The 15,606-nt window shown below is 42.5% G+C and overlaps 1 protein-coding gene across 3 annotated transcripts; it reads right to left on the bottom strand.

Moving 5' to 3' along the window:
- Window positions 1-1,264: 1,264 nt before the first annotated feature.
- ppm1aa (protein phosphatase, Mg2+/Mn2+ dependent, 1Aa) lies at window positions 1,265-15,606 on the bottom strand. 3 transcript variants are annotated; one of them, XM_080850138.1, is made up of 7 exons: window positions 15,296-15,606; window positions 13,047-13,980; window positions 11,555-11,672; window positions 10,951-11,062; window positions 10,283-10,340; window positions 2,323-2,418; window positions 1,265-1,887 (listed from the first exon to the last, which is right to left on the bottom strand). In XM_080850138.1, exons 2-6 carry the CDS (start codon window positions 13,941-13,943, stop codon window positions 2,368-2,370), a joined length of 1,236 nt encoding a protein of 411 aa, XP_080706264.1. In that variant the 5' UTR covers window positions 13,944-13,980; window positions 15,296-15,606; the 3' UTR covers window positions 1,265-1,887; window positions 2,323-2,367. The 3 variants fall into 3 exon arrangements, with proteins under 3 accessions (XP_080706264.1, XP_080706265.1, XP_080706266.1); XM_080850139.1 differs by lacking the exon at window positions 2,323-2,418; XM_080850140.1 differs by lacking the exons at window positions 1,265-1,887; window positions 2,323-2,418 and adding an exon at window positions 5,951-7,217.

A 15,606-nucleotide genomic window follows, 5' to 3' on the forward strand; every position in this document is an offset into this window, starting at 1 on the left:
ATCTGACCTGCGGGAGATAGAAGGGTTTCTTGAAGTTCTTGAGCAACGATGTATAAACCTGAAAAGCCTCCTGCAAGACCAGAAAGAAGAGCATAGAATGGATGAGGGCTCTTGAGAGGGTGAGAGTGCAGGAGAGAGCAGAGTGGGAGTGACAGATGACAGAAAGAGGAAGACTTCTTGTCATCTCTGTTGTCTGCGGCTATCAGCAGAGAAAGGGTGATGACAGACCTGAGGAGACAGGTGAGTTTATGGCAGTATGCATTAGGGATGTTTTTCTTGTTTTTCTTATTGATGTTTTGCTTAATGTCCTGATGGCCTGCACATGAAGCAAGGTGCGAACTAACAATGTCAAGATAATTAGTTCATTCATTGCGTAGGTTAGAACTACACCGGTTCCCTTGGCTATATAACAACATTTCAAAATCTCTTTGGCATGTATATGGAGTATTTCTCAGGGCACAATAAGTCTCACTTTGAGTGGGGTCGTGGGAAATCCACCTGTACGCATTATGCATCAGAGGCTTTGGAGACCGCTCTCCTGTAGCATTTCCCACCAGGTACTACAATGATCTCTTGGGCTGCTCTGTGCCTTCACGTCTGCCTTTCCTATCTGACTTCATTCACTTGAAATCTGTAGACATGAATCTATGCATCGTGTGGCATTCCTGACTTGCGTTTGGTTTTCCTCAGAATGTCAGGGACCAAGCGTCACCTAGGGTTAACCCGATTAACTCTATTAGTGGAAAGAAAAATGTGATTACAAAATTAATAAAAAAATAATTTAGCATCTTATAGAATGGTACATCTTGTTTCACAGACCCTACGAGTACTAGATTGTCATTGTCAGACCCTGTCAACTCTTCACTCTTCAACTCTTCACCAGTTGGACACTTCACTAAATGAAAAACTGTAAAATAAATAATCCATCGGCTGTGCTTAAATAACAGATCCACAGCCTGAGGCGATCTGGGCCCTGAGGAGGTTTGGACAATGTCTCCCTGTGGCAGAAATGGATTTGTGTAGCGGTTATACAAGGGACCCTATGTAATCTAGGGACAGAATTAACTTTTTCCTTTACTTAACGCTATTATGAACAGGTCTTGAGTGGTTGACGAAATAAAAAAGTACAATTAATATCAGCCTGGAACACTAACAGCATTTTGATTACAGAGAGAAAAGCAGTATTAGTTGTAATGTGTAACATGGTTTATACTAATATTGTAGCTTTGTTAGCTTTAGGGCAATTATGCAAGGCAATTCAATCTTTCCAAACTGGTTGAGAGGTGTTTATTGATACAATATTCATTTAAAATTTGGTCAGGTGATGTTAGAGCTTAATTGGCTCTTTGGCTGGCCATGTCTACACTGACAAGGTCTCCAAAAGCGTGAGACAGATCATGTAACACATCCATTTTCATTCATAAATAACATTCAATACATTATTAAACCTTGTGTACATGAAAAACCTTAGCACCAACAGTGGTTTGAGCACCTTGCACGTCTTTGGATGCCTTCAGGCAACTCAGCTATTGATCAGAGAAAGGAAGGTTAACTCTAATGTAGCCTTATAAAGATTTCAAGTACATGTCAAACTGAGAAATAAGACATTTTTAAGCCTGAGATAACATCGTCCTATACTAGGTGGTGGCATAAATGGTTTTCAGCGTGTTGGTGAATAACCTGGTGGACCAGTTCTGCAAGGTATAGGGAGAGGCACTGGTAAAGGTTAGTCGCACAGTGTCAGAGTTTGGTAGTATGGCGTGGAACAAAGATGGCTTGGGCAAGGTTGTAGTAGATGGCATTAAGGGGAAATGGGATGAATCTGCACTCCTGTGGATTGTTCTCAGAGTTTTAGCTGAAACCACGGAAGAAGAGGATGTCAGGATCCTGCAGACAAATGAGGAGAGAGAACAACATAATGTGTGAACAAAAAGACAAAAAAAACAGGAGCCTTAGCCAATAAGCTCAAGGCAATATCACTTAAACATACAAACATGGGCAGCTAGTAGGATACACACATGCACATGCATGCGTAGTTAATACTCCCAAGGCCTGTTTAATTACACTGGCAGGTTTGTAAGATGCCCATCCTTCGAAACATGAATGCAATGCTTTAGTTAGTAGTATCCAGGGCTTGACCACTTTTACTATGCAAGGAAAATGGCCCCCAATTCTTCCAAATGAATTGGGCCTCAAGAGAACAAAGGCAATATGACATTTGCGCTAATGTTCTAATGATATAAAAAAAGAATGTAAACAAAAGTTTATTTGATTAAATCAGAGATAAGCTGGTTGCTTATAATGCTATTAAGGAACAGTTACCTTAACATTGTTGACTGTGAATGCAACGAGTTGGCCACCACTCTTTCAAGATGATTTTTCCTTTCCCTGTTTCCATGACAGTGGAGTCAGGCTCTCCTTGTAAAGACAATGTTTTGTGTGAACAGTTTGACACAAATCAAACCAAAACTAAATAAATGGATACCAATAAATGGAGAAAAAGAGATGTAGTGTTGAATAATGTGAATAGATAAAAGAGTAAGATGATGAAAAGACAAAGGTGTGCGTTTTGTTATCAATAAAAACACTCAGGATTATCGGAGAAAGAGATAATGAGCCAGTGCCTTACTTAGAGAGCTAGTCATCCTTCGAGCATCTCAAATTTAAACAAATGTTTTTAAATATGTTCCCTTATTTCAAACATTCATCTGGACCCTGCTGTGGCCTGAAGGAACCAGGTATGCTAACTGCACAGGCATTAAGAGAAGAGACAAAATACCTGGCTGGCCCTTCCTTGTCTTGTAATTATGGTTAACCAACCCCTAAAATGACATACAATGACAACTGCCACAACAACTGGATTTAAAAACTCACTAGATGGCCATTACACAGGGCAAAGAAAACCAAGTGTGTCAAGCTGTGCTTAATAAAACTGAAGGAAATTTTCATAAGGGACTACAAATGACAGCACGTGCCGTTTATGCCATTGAAAGAAAGCACAGGACTTTGCTCTTCAGGAAACAAGCAGCCAGAGAATAAATTAAAAGAGTACCAAAGCAGATTAAGGAGGGAAGAAGAGCCCTTTAACCTTTAACCTTTCCTCCGGTTGGTCTCAAATAATCAAAAGATGATGTACATGATTAGATCTATGGCCCATTGTAAGAATAAGATAAGAGTGCAAGATGCAAAGGTTGCTCCTTGCTATTCTCTGAATGAGTAAAAAGTGACAGGTCAGACAACCGAGAATGCTTTCAAAAGGGAAAAGCGGATCACTGACATAATAATTAAAGGACTTCAGATGCCATGTTAGGTAAGGTAAGGGTGGTGGTGAGTTAAAAGAGCCAATGCTGGCACACAATGATGGTTGTGATCAGGTTTTACAACATGCAGTCTATGGAGGGCATTTTTTTGATAAAGTGCTTTGAAGAATGCAACCGGATGAATTCCTGAGCAGTGGTAACTGGTGAGGTTGAAATCAGAGAAGCAGCAGGGACTCTGAATGATGATGCTGAATTTGACTTGAGATTCTTGAGAGGCCAAACTGGTGAACGATTGCAATTTTTGCACTGGTTCCCCATGATTTATTTCATCACCTAACTTAGGTTAGCCAAATGATTAGTACAGACAACATTGCGGAAACTCAGTTTTAGTGTGGTAAGAAAAATTGAATTATAGGTGTCAGTATTAGAAAATCACATAACAAGCATATAAAAAGCTTAGGACATTTCAGTTCCCTGAGAGACATTAAACATGTCAGTAGAATTTGCCTAAAAACATTACGATTAAATGGAACTGGATCTTTTTGCACTCAAGAGTGCCTCTTCATTCAGAAATGAAAATGAATTCTACGCCTACGCATCTCCTTTCAGAAAGAATGAGGATTTCAGGAACACCAACATATGATTAATAAACAGAAGAAAATTCTCCATACGTGATATGTGACTTTGAAGGAGCCACTTTAGTGCTTCAATGCTTAGCCTGAGACATGTCATGTATCCAATGTTTCTGGGTTTCTTCCTTGATATGCAGTCTTACCCAATGTTAACACGACCTTGGATAATCTGTCAGTGTCGCTTTTGAGCTGATGCTATCTACAACTAGCTGTCATACTACTACTTTCAACAAGAGGAAGACAGACACCGGGCTCAAATAAAATAGGTTTATTTCCAGTCTGAAAATATTAAAATGACAGACAGAAAAAACAGTTTTACGAGGATCTGAATGGGTTAAGAGGAGGACTGATTTTCCTTGATTACTTCATTTGTGTACATATTTATAAATGAGTACAAATATACATATTAATCATTTAATAAAAATAGCTTAGCTTATGTGCACAACAGATGATCAGGGCTTTTCTTAAGAGCAGCTTGATAGTGAACAGAAAGATCGCTCACATCCACTCAAAACAGAGGTAAAAACACTGCTTTTGTCAGGGGTGTGTGTGTGTGTGTGGCGTCAGGGTCTACCAATGCACCATGGTCTTCTTGGTTCCCTTTGCACACAATGACAATGGGAAGAGGATGTAGGACTGGGCCATAAACACACTTACACTAAAGGATTCAGTTCCACATTTTCTATTTTTTTTTTTTATTCTTTTTTTTATTTACGATCCTAAAATTGGTGTGACACTGGATTTCTTTTACGGCAAGGTATGCACATCAGGGTCACATCACAGAGACATGAGGCATTTTGTATATAGTACATCATTTACTTGTGTGCAAAGGGCAAAAACCAAATGCCACAATTGTTTTAAACACTGCTTTGAGGACATTTGCTAAATTTGTTCAATTTTTTGCAACAGCTGTGCAAAAAAAAAAACTAAAAACAAAAAAAACATAGACTGTTTGTTTAAAATGAAGAAGGGGGTTGGGGGAGACTATTCAACTGCTTACAGCTGGGCCAGAGAAAGCATGCGCTGTTGAAGCCAAATTTAACAGACACACCAGGGAACTGCGGTTAGCTTAACATCGTCTGATTGTCAGTCTCGAAGGGGGTCGAAGGGGGCTGCAAACCACAAAACTAATTTTAGTGTCCAGACATTGAAGGATACACTCGCCAAGATGCTCTAGCCATACAACCATTTTCTTCACAACGCTATATCCAAAAATCTAGATACTTAAAAGTCAAATCCTTTGAGGCCAAAGCCTTAACTACCAACAAAACTTGAGCTTTCTTATTTTGTCCAGGGGGTCAATAATATAAATCATTACTATAATTAGCCACAATACTTTTTTTATATTTTCTTAATAAGTTACAAACGGTTTCACTGACGAAAACTGCACAAAGAATGGGGCATGGGGAGGGTTAAGTTACCAATGCAAAAATTAATTAATTAATCAATCATCAATCAAATCAAATCAAATCAAATCAACCAACCAACCAACCAGTCAGATGCATAAATCATTCAAACACTATAGCAGCGAACTATTCTCCCTTGGCCTATAGGACAGCCAGTACATCTACAACTGGGATACGCTCTACACAGACAAGCTCAGAGCACTCATAACAGGGATACGCTCTCTACACAGACAAGGTCAGAGCATTCATAGAGATTTTGTTCTTCCTTACAATTCATTCAAAGTCATACAGTAAAGAAATGTAAAAACCCAAGCCGTTTTTAACGTGTAAAAAAGAATCTCAACTCTTTCACACTCATTATCATTTGAAACCAGCTTCTGGAGACTTTATTTCCAGACATTCTGGTTGGTCTGACCAACCAGTAAAGCCGTACACAAACCAGACCTTCTGTCTGTGTGGTTCCTGAACATTAGATGCTATCCCTCCAGCCAGCCTATTCCACCAGCCTACTCCAGATACACAGAGACGGGGCAGTAAAGAAGGGGCAATAGGTGAATGGGTTGTGTGTGTGTGTGTGTGTGTGTGTGTGTGTGTGTGTGTGTGTGTGTGTGCGTGCGTGTCAGTCTGTTTGTGGGGGGGGGGGGGGGGGGGGGGGGGGGTCCATACCATTCTATTCTACACCAGCCTCTTCTGCAACACCCCAGCACACTTACTGACAGAGCTTTAAAATCCCAAAACACACACAATGGCTGCATGTAGTACGTTTACCCATTGTATCCATTCAAAGGTCTCTCTCTCTCTTTCACGCACACACGCACGCACACACGCACGCACGCACACAAAAGCACAAAACAGATTAGCTTAGCTTGGTATAAGGAATAGTTCGGCTCCGTCTTTTGTGGAAATGTGAAATCTCAAGAGATCAAGAGTGTCAACATTAGAGGGTTTGACATGTGAACATTGTGATAACAGAACTGAGCATGAAGAAAGGTTACCTTACAAAGCAGGTGCTTTTGTTTACAAAAACAAACAAACAAAACAAAAGTCATCAATAAAAACTGAACATGCTCTGAGCCCGTGTCAATTACCCGTTTCTTCAAGGAACACAATCACATTGTGTGTTATGTGGTGGTGGGAAGGGGCTGGGACTTAGGGCTGTATGTTTCTGAAAACACAAGGCAGCCTTTTTTTTCTTTTTTAACCGTAGCTTTTTTTTACCCACCATTTAGCTGCATTTGATACAAACTTCACTTATGCACTAGACAACTGTACACCACAAAAAAATTAAAATCTTGATCAAAATGAAGTTTAAAAAATAAAAATAATAATCTTGTTATAACCAACTGTTTGCTGTAGTAAGGACTCAGGTTTAGGGTAGAGTGCAATGGTACTGTTGGAGGGAGGATGGTTGTTGCTGGTTGGTGGATAATGTTGCGGGAGGCTGCAAAAGGAGGCGCTGATCTGAAGGGGAGGGAGTGGGTGGTAGGTGGTGTTGGTTGTAGAAAGGGAGCACGTGTACTGGGAGCTATCAGAGGGCGCGCTGGTTTTACGCCAGTTTTGGTGGGAGGGGAAACAGCTGATATTGGAGCTTGTGTGTGAGGGGGGGGGGGGTTCTTGGAGACAGGGGGGGGGGGGTCTTGGAGACGGGGGGCGGGGGGGTCCTTGTAGGAAGTCGATTTCATAAGTCTGTAAAGGACTGAAGGAATGAAACCCAGCGGACTAGAGTCCCCAAAATTCCCAGGAGAGAAAGCAAGGAGGGCCATAAGGGGTGTTGTAGGGTGTTTGTCGGCGTCGTCGTCTTCGTCTTCGCCTCCTCCTCCAGTTTTCCCTTCTTTTAAAGATGCGGGCGCTGTGTGGAGACCAGGTGGAAAGCTGGGTATGTTAGTGCATCACCACATGTCTTCTGTGGAGGCTGAGTCCTTCAGCAGAAAGAGGGAGGAAACAGGCCTTTAGAGCCCCGACCCTACTCACTAGACCTGTGTGTGTGTGTGTGTGTATGTATATGTGTATCTGTATGTATGAGTGTGAGTGTGTGTGTGTGTGTGTGTGTGTGTGTGTGTGTGTGTGTGTGTGTGTGTGTGTGTGTGTGTGTGTCTGTATGGATGTATGTATCCGTGTTTGTGTGTGTGTATGTGTGTGTGTAAGATGTGTAGTGGCACAAGACTAAAAATGACAACAGCATTAAATGCAGATGAGGTGAAGACATGAAGTGGGTTGGGACAGTTGAACGTTGGGTAGCAGTAACTTCTAGTTAATTTGCCCCCTCATTGTGTTCTGTTCATGTTTTTCTCAACCCCATAAGATTCCTTTCAAGGACATGTCGAAAGTCTTTGGGGGTTTTCAATAAATGTAGAGTATTTGGGTGACACAAAAAAATCAGATCGAATGAGGATGACATGGTGAAACCTTATTAATTGTGTAAGACACAGTCCTTAGTAATTGTGCCAAATGAGGGCGACTGGTCTATGAGTCAACATACAATACCAACTATTCAGAACTTAAAGCGCATGTTTCTCACTGCTGAGCAAGTTCACAACTCTGTGACCATCTAGTGTAAATAAAAATGATATATAACCATTTTGCATCATTTGTGGGAAGGTCTTTTACAGGTCCAAACCTTTTAGTCAGACACACACAAAGAAATTCCTTTATATGATATGTTTTACAATATGGCCTTTGGTGAGCACGGTCTCCTTGCTTCAGTTTTACTGATGGAGTGCTTGCACAACATCCGAAAGCCAGTTCTACTGATGAAGTGCTTGCACAATGTCCGAAAGCCGGCACGCTATGGCATGCACAATGCAGCGGAGTCTAGCCTACTTCCAAACCAAAGTCAACTAAGCTTGTTCATACCAGCCGTTTAAAAGGCTTTGGAAAATATCACGATGAGTAAGTGGCCAAAACCCGACTGTACTTTCATGTAATGACACCCCACCCAAGCCCATAGCAGCGCATGACTTATCATTTGACATTATCAAATAACTGCAGGAGATGGTGTAGATGACGCTTATAGGGCAAGAAAATGTTCGGGCAAAATAATGAATTACACTACAGAACTATTAACATACACAGTATGCCTAACCTTTGCTAAGTTGCACAGTAGTATGCAATATTTTCTCATGGGTTTTGAGGAGTTCAACACTCCTGATGTAGTTTCAATTTGTTTTTATGAATGTATCCATTACAGGTGTGCATACCATTTCTATTATTCAAATATCCAACAGTGTCCACAAATGATTCTGTTATTTTGGTGATTATTTAAATATAGTTACAGTAAAAGTTAGTTCCATCTGAAGTAAAACTCTGTGTATATAGCGCAATCTCACTCCACAAAAGAATACTAAGACTATTTGGAGTGTGCAAACCATGTCCACAAATGAGCAATTTAAATGATCTGAAGTGAGCATTTGATAAACTATCCCTTATTTTTGCATAACTTCCCACAATTCTGTGATGTAAATAATAACCGAATATGGATACTAGATTTCAAATAGTTATGCTGCAAACAGTTCCTCAGATATTTGATTATCTGTCCACACCCCTTATATCCATATATGCACACTCAAATCTTGCCTTAGTGAATTAGCTAGCTGGCTACCACCAGATGCCAACAATGACAAGCCTTGTAACAGGTGCTCTCTCTCTCTCACTCACTCACTCACTCACTCACTCAGTCACTCACTCAGTCACTCAGTCACTCACACACTCACACACTCACACACTCACACACACACACACTCACACACTCACACACTCACACACACACACACACACACACACACACACACACACACACACACACACACACACACACACACACACACACAAAATGGACGTGTGCCAAATAGTGTGTAGTGGGTTGACTGGAATGACACACAGAAGACCCAAATCGTTCTTGTATCATATTATTTTCGAGGGCTTTAATGCATGATCGGATTAATATCAATTAAAACATTTGGGGCTGTAGCCCTGGACGCCCAGTCCTAAAGACACCCATGGCGACGTGATAAGTACACCAACCCAACACTGGTGCTCATGGCCCCCTGTGCAGCCATATAACTGGCCTGGAGCTGACCGTTGTATAAGAGACCCAATGGCGGGGGGCAATGTGGCGCAACCAGTAGCCCCGACCACATTTGGGGCTTGACGCTAATGGAGAACACAGGTTCGAATCTGGCCTGCTGTCATTTCTCCAGTCCACTCCCAACCTCTTCTCCCTCACATTTCCTGTCCCACTCTTAACTGCACTATCAATTAAAAGGCATAAAAGCCCAAAAATAAATCTTTGAAAAAAAAAAAAAGAGAGTCCCAATGGCCGTGCTGGGGCTTATGGCGTCACACCCAGACAGGATAGAACGGGAATTGGTCTGACCAAAGATCCACAGCAGGGCAGGACCAGAGCCTCGGTCATATCCCGCCCCTGCTAACTGTTCCTCACAGGACATGAACTCAAGTAACGAGGCCAGTACATGTCATCAAAATCACTATCCCAGGGGCTTCCTCTTGCCCGTGATCAGAACTGCTCAGTGATTTCCTCTCATGGTGCGTTCCCTAAAGCTTTCCCTAAGGTCTTTTGCCAGTGGAGAAAAAATAAGAATGACGATTATACTACAAAACCAAACATAATGCAAACCCCCTACAGAAACCTGAGGAAATGAGGGAGACCAAGTGAAGGTGTGAAAAGTGGAGAGTGAATGGTTGGATGGAAAGAGGTGACCTGAGCAGAACACTGAGGTAGATGAGGAGTAGCATTGCTCACAGAATGGTATGGCGGCTACAATGAGCTCAAATGGATGGCATCGTTAATCTCACACACACATGCTGATTATGATGATCACACACACACACACACACACACACACACACACACACACACACACACACACACACACACACACACACACACACACACACACACACACACACATAGCCATCCTCTCAAACAGAACTAGAGTGAAGTGGCATGTGGTGGTGTCATACTCACTGTGTCGTCGTTTCTGAAGGGGTTGAGTTTGTTGTAAACTGCTTCAACAACGCTTCGTCTGAGGAAAACAGGCACACTTTTTAAGCAACTTACAAGGTATAACGGTATAATAATAATAATAATAATAATACATTTTATTTAAAGCGCCTTTCATGACACCCAAGGTCACTTCACAAACAGGTTGTGAGAATTATAAAACATCTCATAGAAATAAATAAAAATAAGAAAAATAAAAGTCAGTCAGTCCATAAGGTATCCTTTCATGTGCATGATATTCACACAAAGGTAAGGGCTTTGTGAACGGTGTGCGAAGGCCTTTCCGATGAGGTTGTAGTGAATGTGTGTATAGAAAGCGATCAATGTGTTATCTGATATAGTTGGATGCCAGTGAAATATGATGTAGGCCTGTATGCTTGAGTTTCAGTTGAGGCGTGGCAATAGTGAGCATTCTGGAGTGGATGGGCATTTGTGAGGTTCATGACTGACTGAGTTTAGTTTGTATCAACATGGGCATTTGAGTATCTGCTCTTGTGCTGCATGCGCATTGGTGTGGGTCTGGATGCAGGCAATGCACACCTCGTTCCTCATTTCTAAGTCGCTTTGGATACAAGTATCTGCCAAATGAGAAAACGTAAATCTCATAACGTTTAATAGTTTGTTTCACTCACTTGCTGGCGAGCTCTCCACCTGGTGGTAGGTTGGGGATGTTCTCTGATGCTAATGTGCGCATCACATGCACCATGTCAGGGACACCCTCCTCACCATTCTGCTTCAGGATCTCTGCAAAGAGGAAGAACAGCCTTAATCAAACACACCCCGAGTCTAGGATAGGTTAGATAGGTTAAGTAGGTTTACATCTCAGAACTATGCTGTTATATTATATATTATATTATCTAGTCATCCAATCAGTGTTGGGAGGTGAGAAACTGTAAGCCTGGGTACCATTACTGCACTGGCCCCAGAGAGAGAGCACTGTGATATTACTGCAAAGTGTAAAGCATAGATTACATACTGCTCTCTACTTAACAAATATTGAATAAATGTCAAAAGGAGTAAGTAAAATGAGCTCCACAGAACCATGCGGAACTTTGTGAAAGAGTCAAGACTAGCTCTTAGCCTAATGCAAAGGTGTGGCCAACACTGTCTCTGCTCCGTGCATGTTGGCCAGTGTGTGTTAAGTGTGAGCGTGAGTGTTAGTGTACCCTTCACTCTGTACGAGTTGGCCAGTGTGTGTGGTAAGTGTGAGCGTGACTGTGCAGAGTTTTAGTGTACCCTCCACTCTGCTCTCCAGGTACTTATCCAGCTCCTGTTCCCTCTTTACGGCCTCAGCGGACACCTTGGGCGCTCCACTGAAGCACACCAGTACCACACTCATATTGTCCCTGCTCCCCTGTAAACACAGAGAGAGATAGATAGAGAGAGATAGATAGATAGAGAGAGAGAGAGAGAGAGAGAGAGAGAGAGAGCGAGAGGGATGATGATGAATGAAACAGTAAAAAATAAGAAGAACTGCACATTATGTTGTGAAGTTGACACCCTTGCATGGCAGAGAAAAAGCTGTCCCGCCCGCCTGGGATTCTGGGATCTATAGGTCTCAGTGGCCGGGAGCAGGTTGCTATTCCTACCCCTTTATTCCCTTCCTCTACTAAATTTTGATTTCAATTTTTTATTTTGTTAAACTCAGAGCCCTGATTAAGGCAAGTAAGCAGTAATCAAGTGTAAGCTCACAATAGAGCCATGAGCATGTTCACAGCTAAATGAGAGATGTTGTCTGGACAGTTACCTGATTTATTAAACTGAATCATGTTTAGGATCAGCTGTTAGTTACAGGTACTCATTTTGTAAATTTTATCAAATTATAAATTTCACAAAACACTACTTTTCCAATACATTTTTTTCAGTGGGAGTGGGACTATCTTACATGTCCCCACGCCAGGGCACAAAGTAGACTTTTAAAAAGTCCGGAATTTTTAATATTGGTTCAAATGTCCTGAGAGTGGTCGTTAAGGACAGTGTAAGAGTTGTTTGGAAAAAGGGCAACATGCATGCTAAATGTCCATGTTCAATTTGATTTTCAACAGGGCTCCCAGCACAAAGGAAACCTTGTAAAGGCGGAGGGATTGTCTTTCTGATAAACAACGTGTTCCCTCTCTGACTGATGCATTCTTCGTAACTCTGGACCCAAAAAAAAACTAAAAACAAAACTAAAAAAAAACTAAAAACAGAACTAAAAAAAGAACACACCAATAAATGGCTTGGCGAAGAGCACATTCACACACTCAGAAAATGGCCATTATGCCGCCATTTACAAAAGCTCAAGACCGAGCTCCGATTTGCCAAAGATGTAATATAGCTAAGCTATAGTGATGAATGAGCTGTTAGCACATCATTCATAGTTCTTTGGGTGATAGCAGGAAAAGCTGTGGTGTCACCCTAAATCACACATAGGAAAACTGTCCAATGAGTCACATGGATACAAGTTGATCTTCTGCACAAAAGTTGACATAAGTATAATGTGTCATTTGAATGTTTAGATATAAAAACAAGTTGACAGATGTCCGAGTGTGACTTATATAAGAATAAGATAAGAATAATGCGTCATTTGAATGTTTAGATATAAAAACAAGTTGACAGATGTCCGAGTGTCACTTATATAAGAATAAGATAAGAATAATGCGTCATTTGAATGTTTAGATATAAGTTGACAGATGTCCGAGTGTGACTTACATGTCATTAAAGTGTTGACTAAATGAAGTGTTCTCACCTTGTACAGACAGGTGTCGACGACTTCATTGCAGATCTTCTCTAGATCGTCAGTGACCTCCAGCCGTGAGCGCACAAAGTCACATAGCTCCTCGTTGGCCATGACATCCCAGATGCCGTCACACGCCAGCACGATGAACTCATCCTCGACTTCGGAGCGCTCGACGGCACACACATCGGGCTCGGGCGACACCAGCTGCTCGGTGGGGCCCTTGCCATGCACGCATTTGTAGTCGAAGTCGCCGAGGGCGCGCGAGACAGCCAACGAGCCATTGACACGCTGGATCATGACCGAGCCGCCGGCGTTCTGGATGCGCTCTTTCTCCAGTGGGTTGCTGGGCTTGTGGTCATGTGTGAAGAAGTGCACGGTGCCGCCGCGGCTCAGAAGGCCGCGCGAGTCGCCGCAGTTGATGAAGAAGACGTGCTGTGGCGACACCATCACGCACACGGCCGTGGAGCCGCTGCGGTCCGTGGAGCCGCTGCCTTTCCGGTTCTCTGAGATCTGCCGCATGTGCTCATCGATCTGCAGGAAGCCTGTGCGGATGCCCACCTTCACCTGGTCGACGCTGGGCTCCTCCACCTCCATCTCCTTGGCCCCGTCTCCGGCGCCGTCGGCCTGCACCTGTGGTTCTGCGTTGCCCTGGAAGTCGGGGTTGCTGGTTATGTGCTCCAGGAGGTGCTCGCAGGAGTAGCGGGCCACCTGGGAGCCAGCGTGCCCGTCGTACACAGCGAAGAAGGACCAGGGCCTGAGGCCGCATGGCAGGCCAATGACGGCTGTGTGTGCATCCTCCATCTCTACCCGCCAGCCCTGCATGCTGCTCAGCCCGTAGCGCAGGTCGTTCCCTTCGCCGTGGGCATTCTGTTTCTCCATCTTTGGCTTGTCCAAAAATGCACCCATTGTGTATGACTGTGTGCTTTTGTTACTATGGTCCTATCTACAGATTAATACATTATGAAAAAAGGGGAGAAAGAGAGAAAAAAGTTTTATTTTAATTATAGTCATTTTTTAATTCCAACACAGTCTGACATATCTGATTCTGAAACCATATCTAATGTTACTATTTTCGTTTCCTCTTTTTACGGGTGTTTTATCCAGCGCTGTTGAATAATGGCTACCAAGTCCAAGTAACAATAATTTATGGTGAGCTGATCTATCTGGTTGCCAGCCTTGTATGGAAGTGAGATCATCACTTCACCACAGCGCGACGCGCTTCTAAAAATATCTGGCTCGACCTTAGGACTCTTTTGGTTGACTTGCTCTCCGGCTCGACCTTAGGACGCTTTTGCTTGACAACATTGCTATCTTACCCCTTTGCTTTTTAGGAAATTCGTTATAAACAACGGCTATAGGTGCTCTAACAACATTAATAACACTGCCATAACTTTTCGAATTATCATGTTAATATAAGACTACAAACTGTTCACCGGTAGGGTGCCTACAGAAAAACTGTTGCAATATGCCTAAAGTAAATATATTTATATGGCACAGGACGTAAAACTCAGCTGTCAGCTAAGGTGATCGACCGATTGACGCTGGATAACATTTCGAAACGTTAATACAACGGCAAGGAGTGACGGCATTATCAATGAATAACGTTACTATCTGACGGGCTAAGGCAGTTGTTGTCAACTTGCTATTGTTAGCTTCAGTTTTATGGCTCCATAAACAGCGAAAATAGCTATTTGCTTTGTGAAGCTTCTCGAATTTTCTTCCAAAATCCGGGCAACATTTGCAATTTTCTCCTGAATGAGTAAATATCACGAACTGACATATTCTTCAACGGGGTCTACATTGTGCGTGACATGATGCTATATATTACTTCACAAATAAAGGCCTTCTACCCAATGAGTAGCGCAAACACTATGGAGTTACTAACACAGCGCCTTGAAAAGCAGTGGAACACTGCGTGCACACTGATGCGTCGCATCGTAATGTGCATCTGGCCCTTAAATATAGCGTTACAGACCTCTAAAGGCCCAAATGTCAGATATTTTACTTAGCTAATTGAGATACTGGTCATCTATTGGTATATTCAATAGTAGTTTTGCACAAATACAAACTAAAGGCTTGCTAGATAGCCTTTGCCTGTTCCAACTTGTTTAAAAGGTTAGCAAGCTACAGTACGTTAGCATATTATGCTAACCTAAGACTAGCACGATGTCAATAACGTTAGCTTCCGTGTAAACAATCGATATTGTTTATTGACTAAATCCTCTACAAAGCTATATCAGATGTCGTCGATAACTTACCAAACCAAAGTAGGTCCAAAGGGTACCATGCGACGTTAGTCGCTGCGAAAGAATTTCAAGAACTGCAAGAAACGCCGTTAAAGCAGAGGCTCGCCGTCGGATGGACTTGGTTTGTTGACTGGCTTGTTCTGGGAGAAAGACCCTTTCCCCGCGTTCAGTTTGTGAAAGAGCGGACCTCCCCGTTGGCAGTCAGCCGGGGATGCATTATTACAATATTCTGCAATATATTTACATAAGTATTTTCGATTGTGATGATGGGCTGGGGGGCTACGCCGTGCAGTTTACCCACCCGCACGCTGAACCTTAGCCTC

This window comes from Sprattus sprattus (genome assembly GCF_963457725.1).
Source record: "Sprattus sprattus genome assembly, chromosome: 13".
Lineage (NCBI taxonomy): Eukaryota > Metazoa > Chordata > Actinopteri > Clupeiformes > Clupeidae > Sprattus > Sprattus sprattus.

Excerpts from the sequence above, each read along its gene's own strand:
- ppm1aa (XM_080850138.1), bottom strand. The coding sequence starts at position 13,943 with ATGGGTGCATTTTTGGACAAGCCAAAGATGGAGAAACAGAATGCCCAC. Across the intron at positions 11,673-13,046 it reads TCGACACCTGTCTGTACAAG|GGGAGCAGGGACAATATGAG; the intron begins GTGAGAACACTT and ends CTGTGTTTACAG. Across the intron at positions 11,063-11,554 it reads CCTGGAGAGCAGAGTGGAGG|AGATCCTGAAGCAGAATGGT; the intron begins GTACACTAAAAC and ends TCCTCTTTGCAG.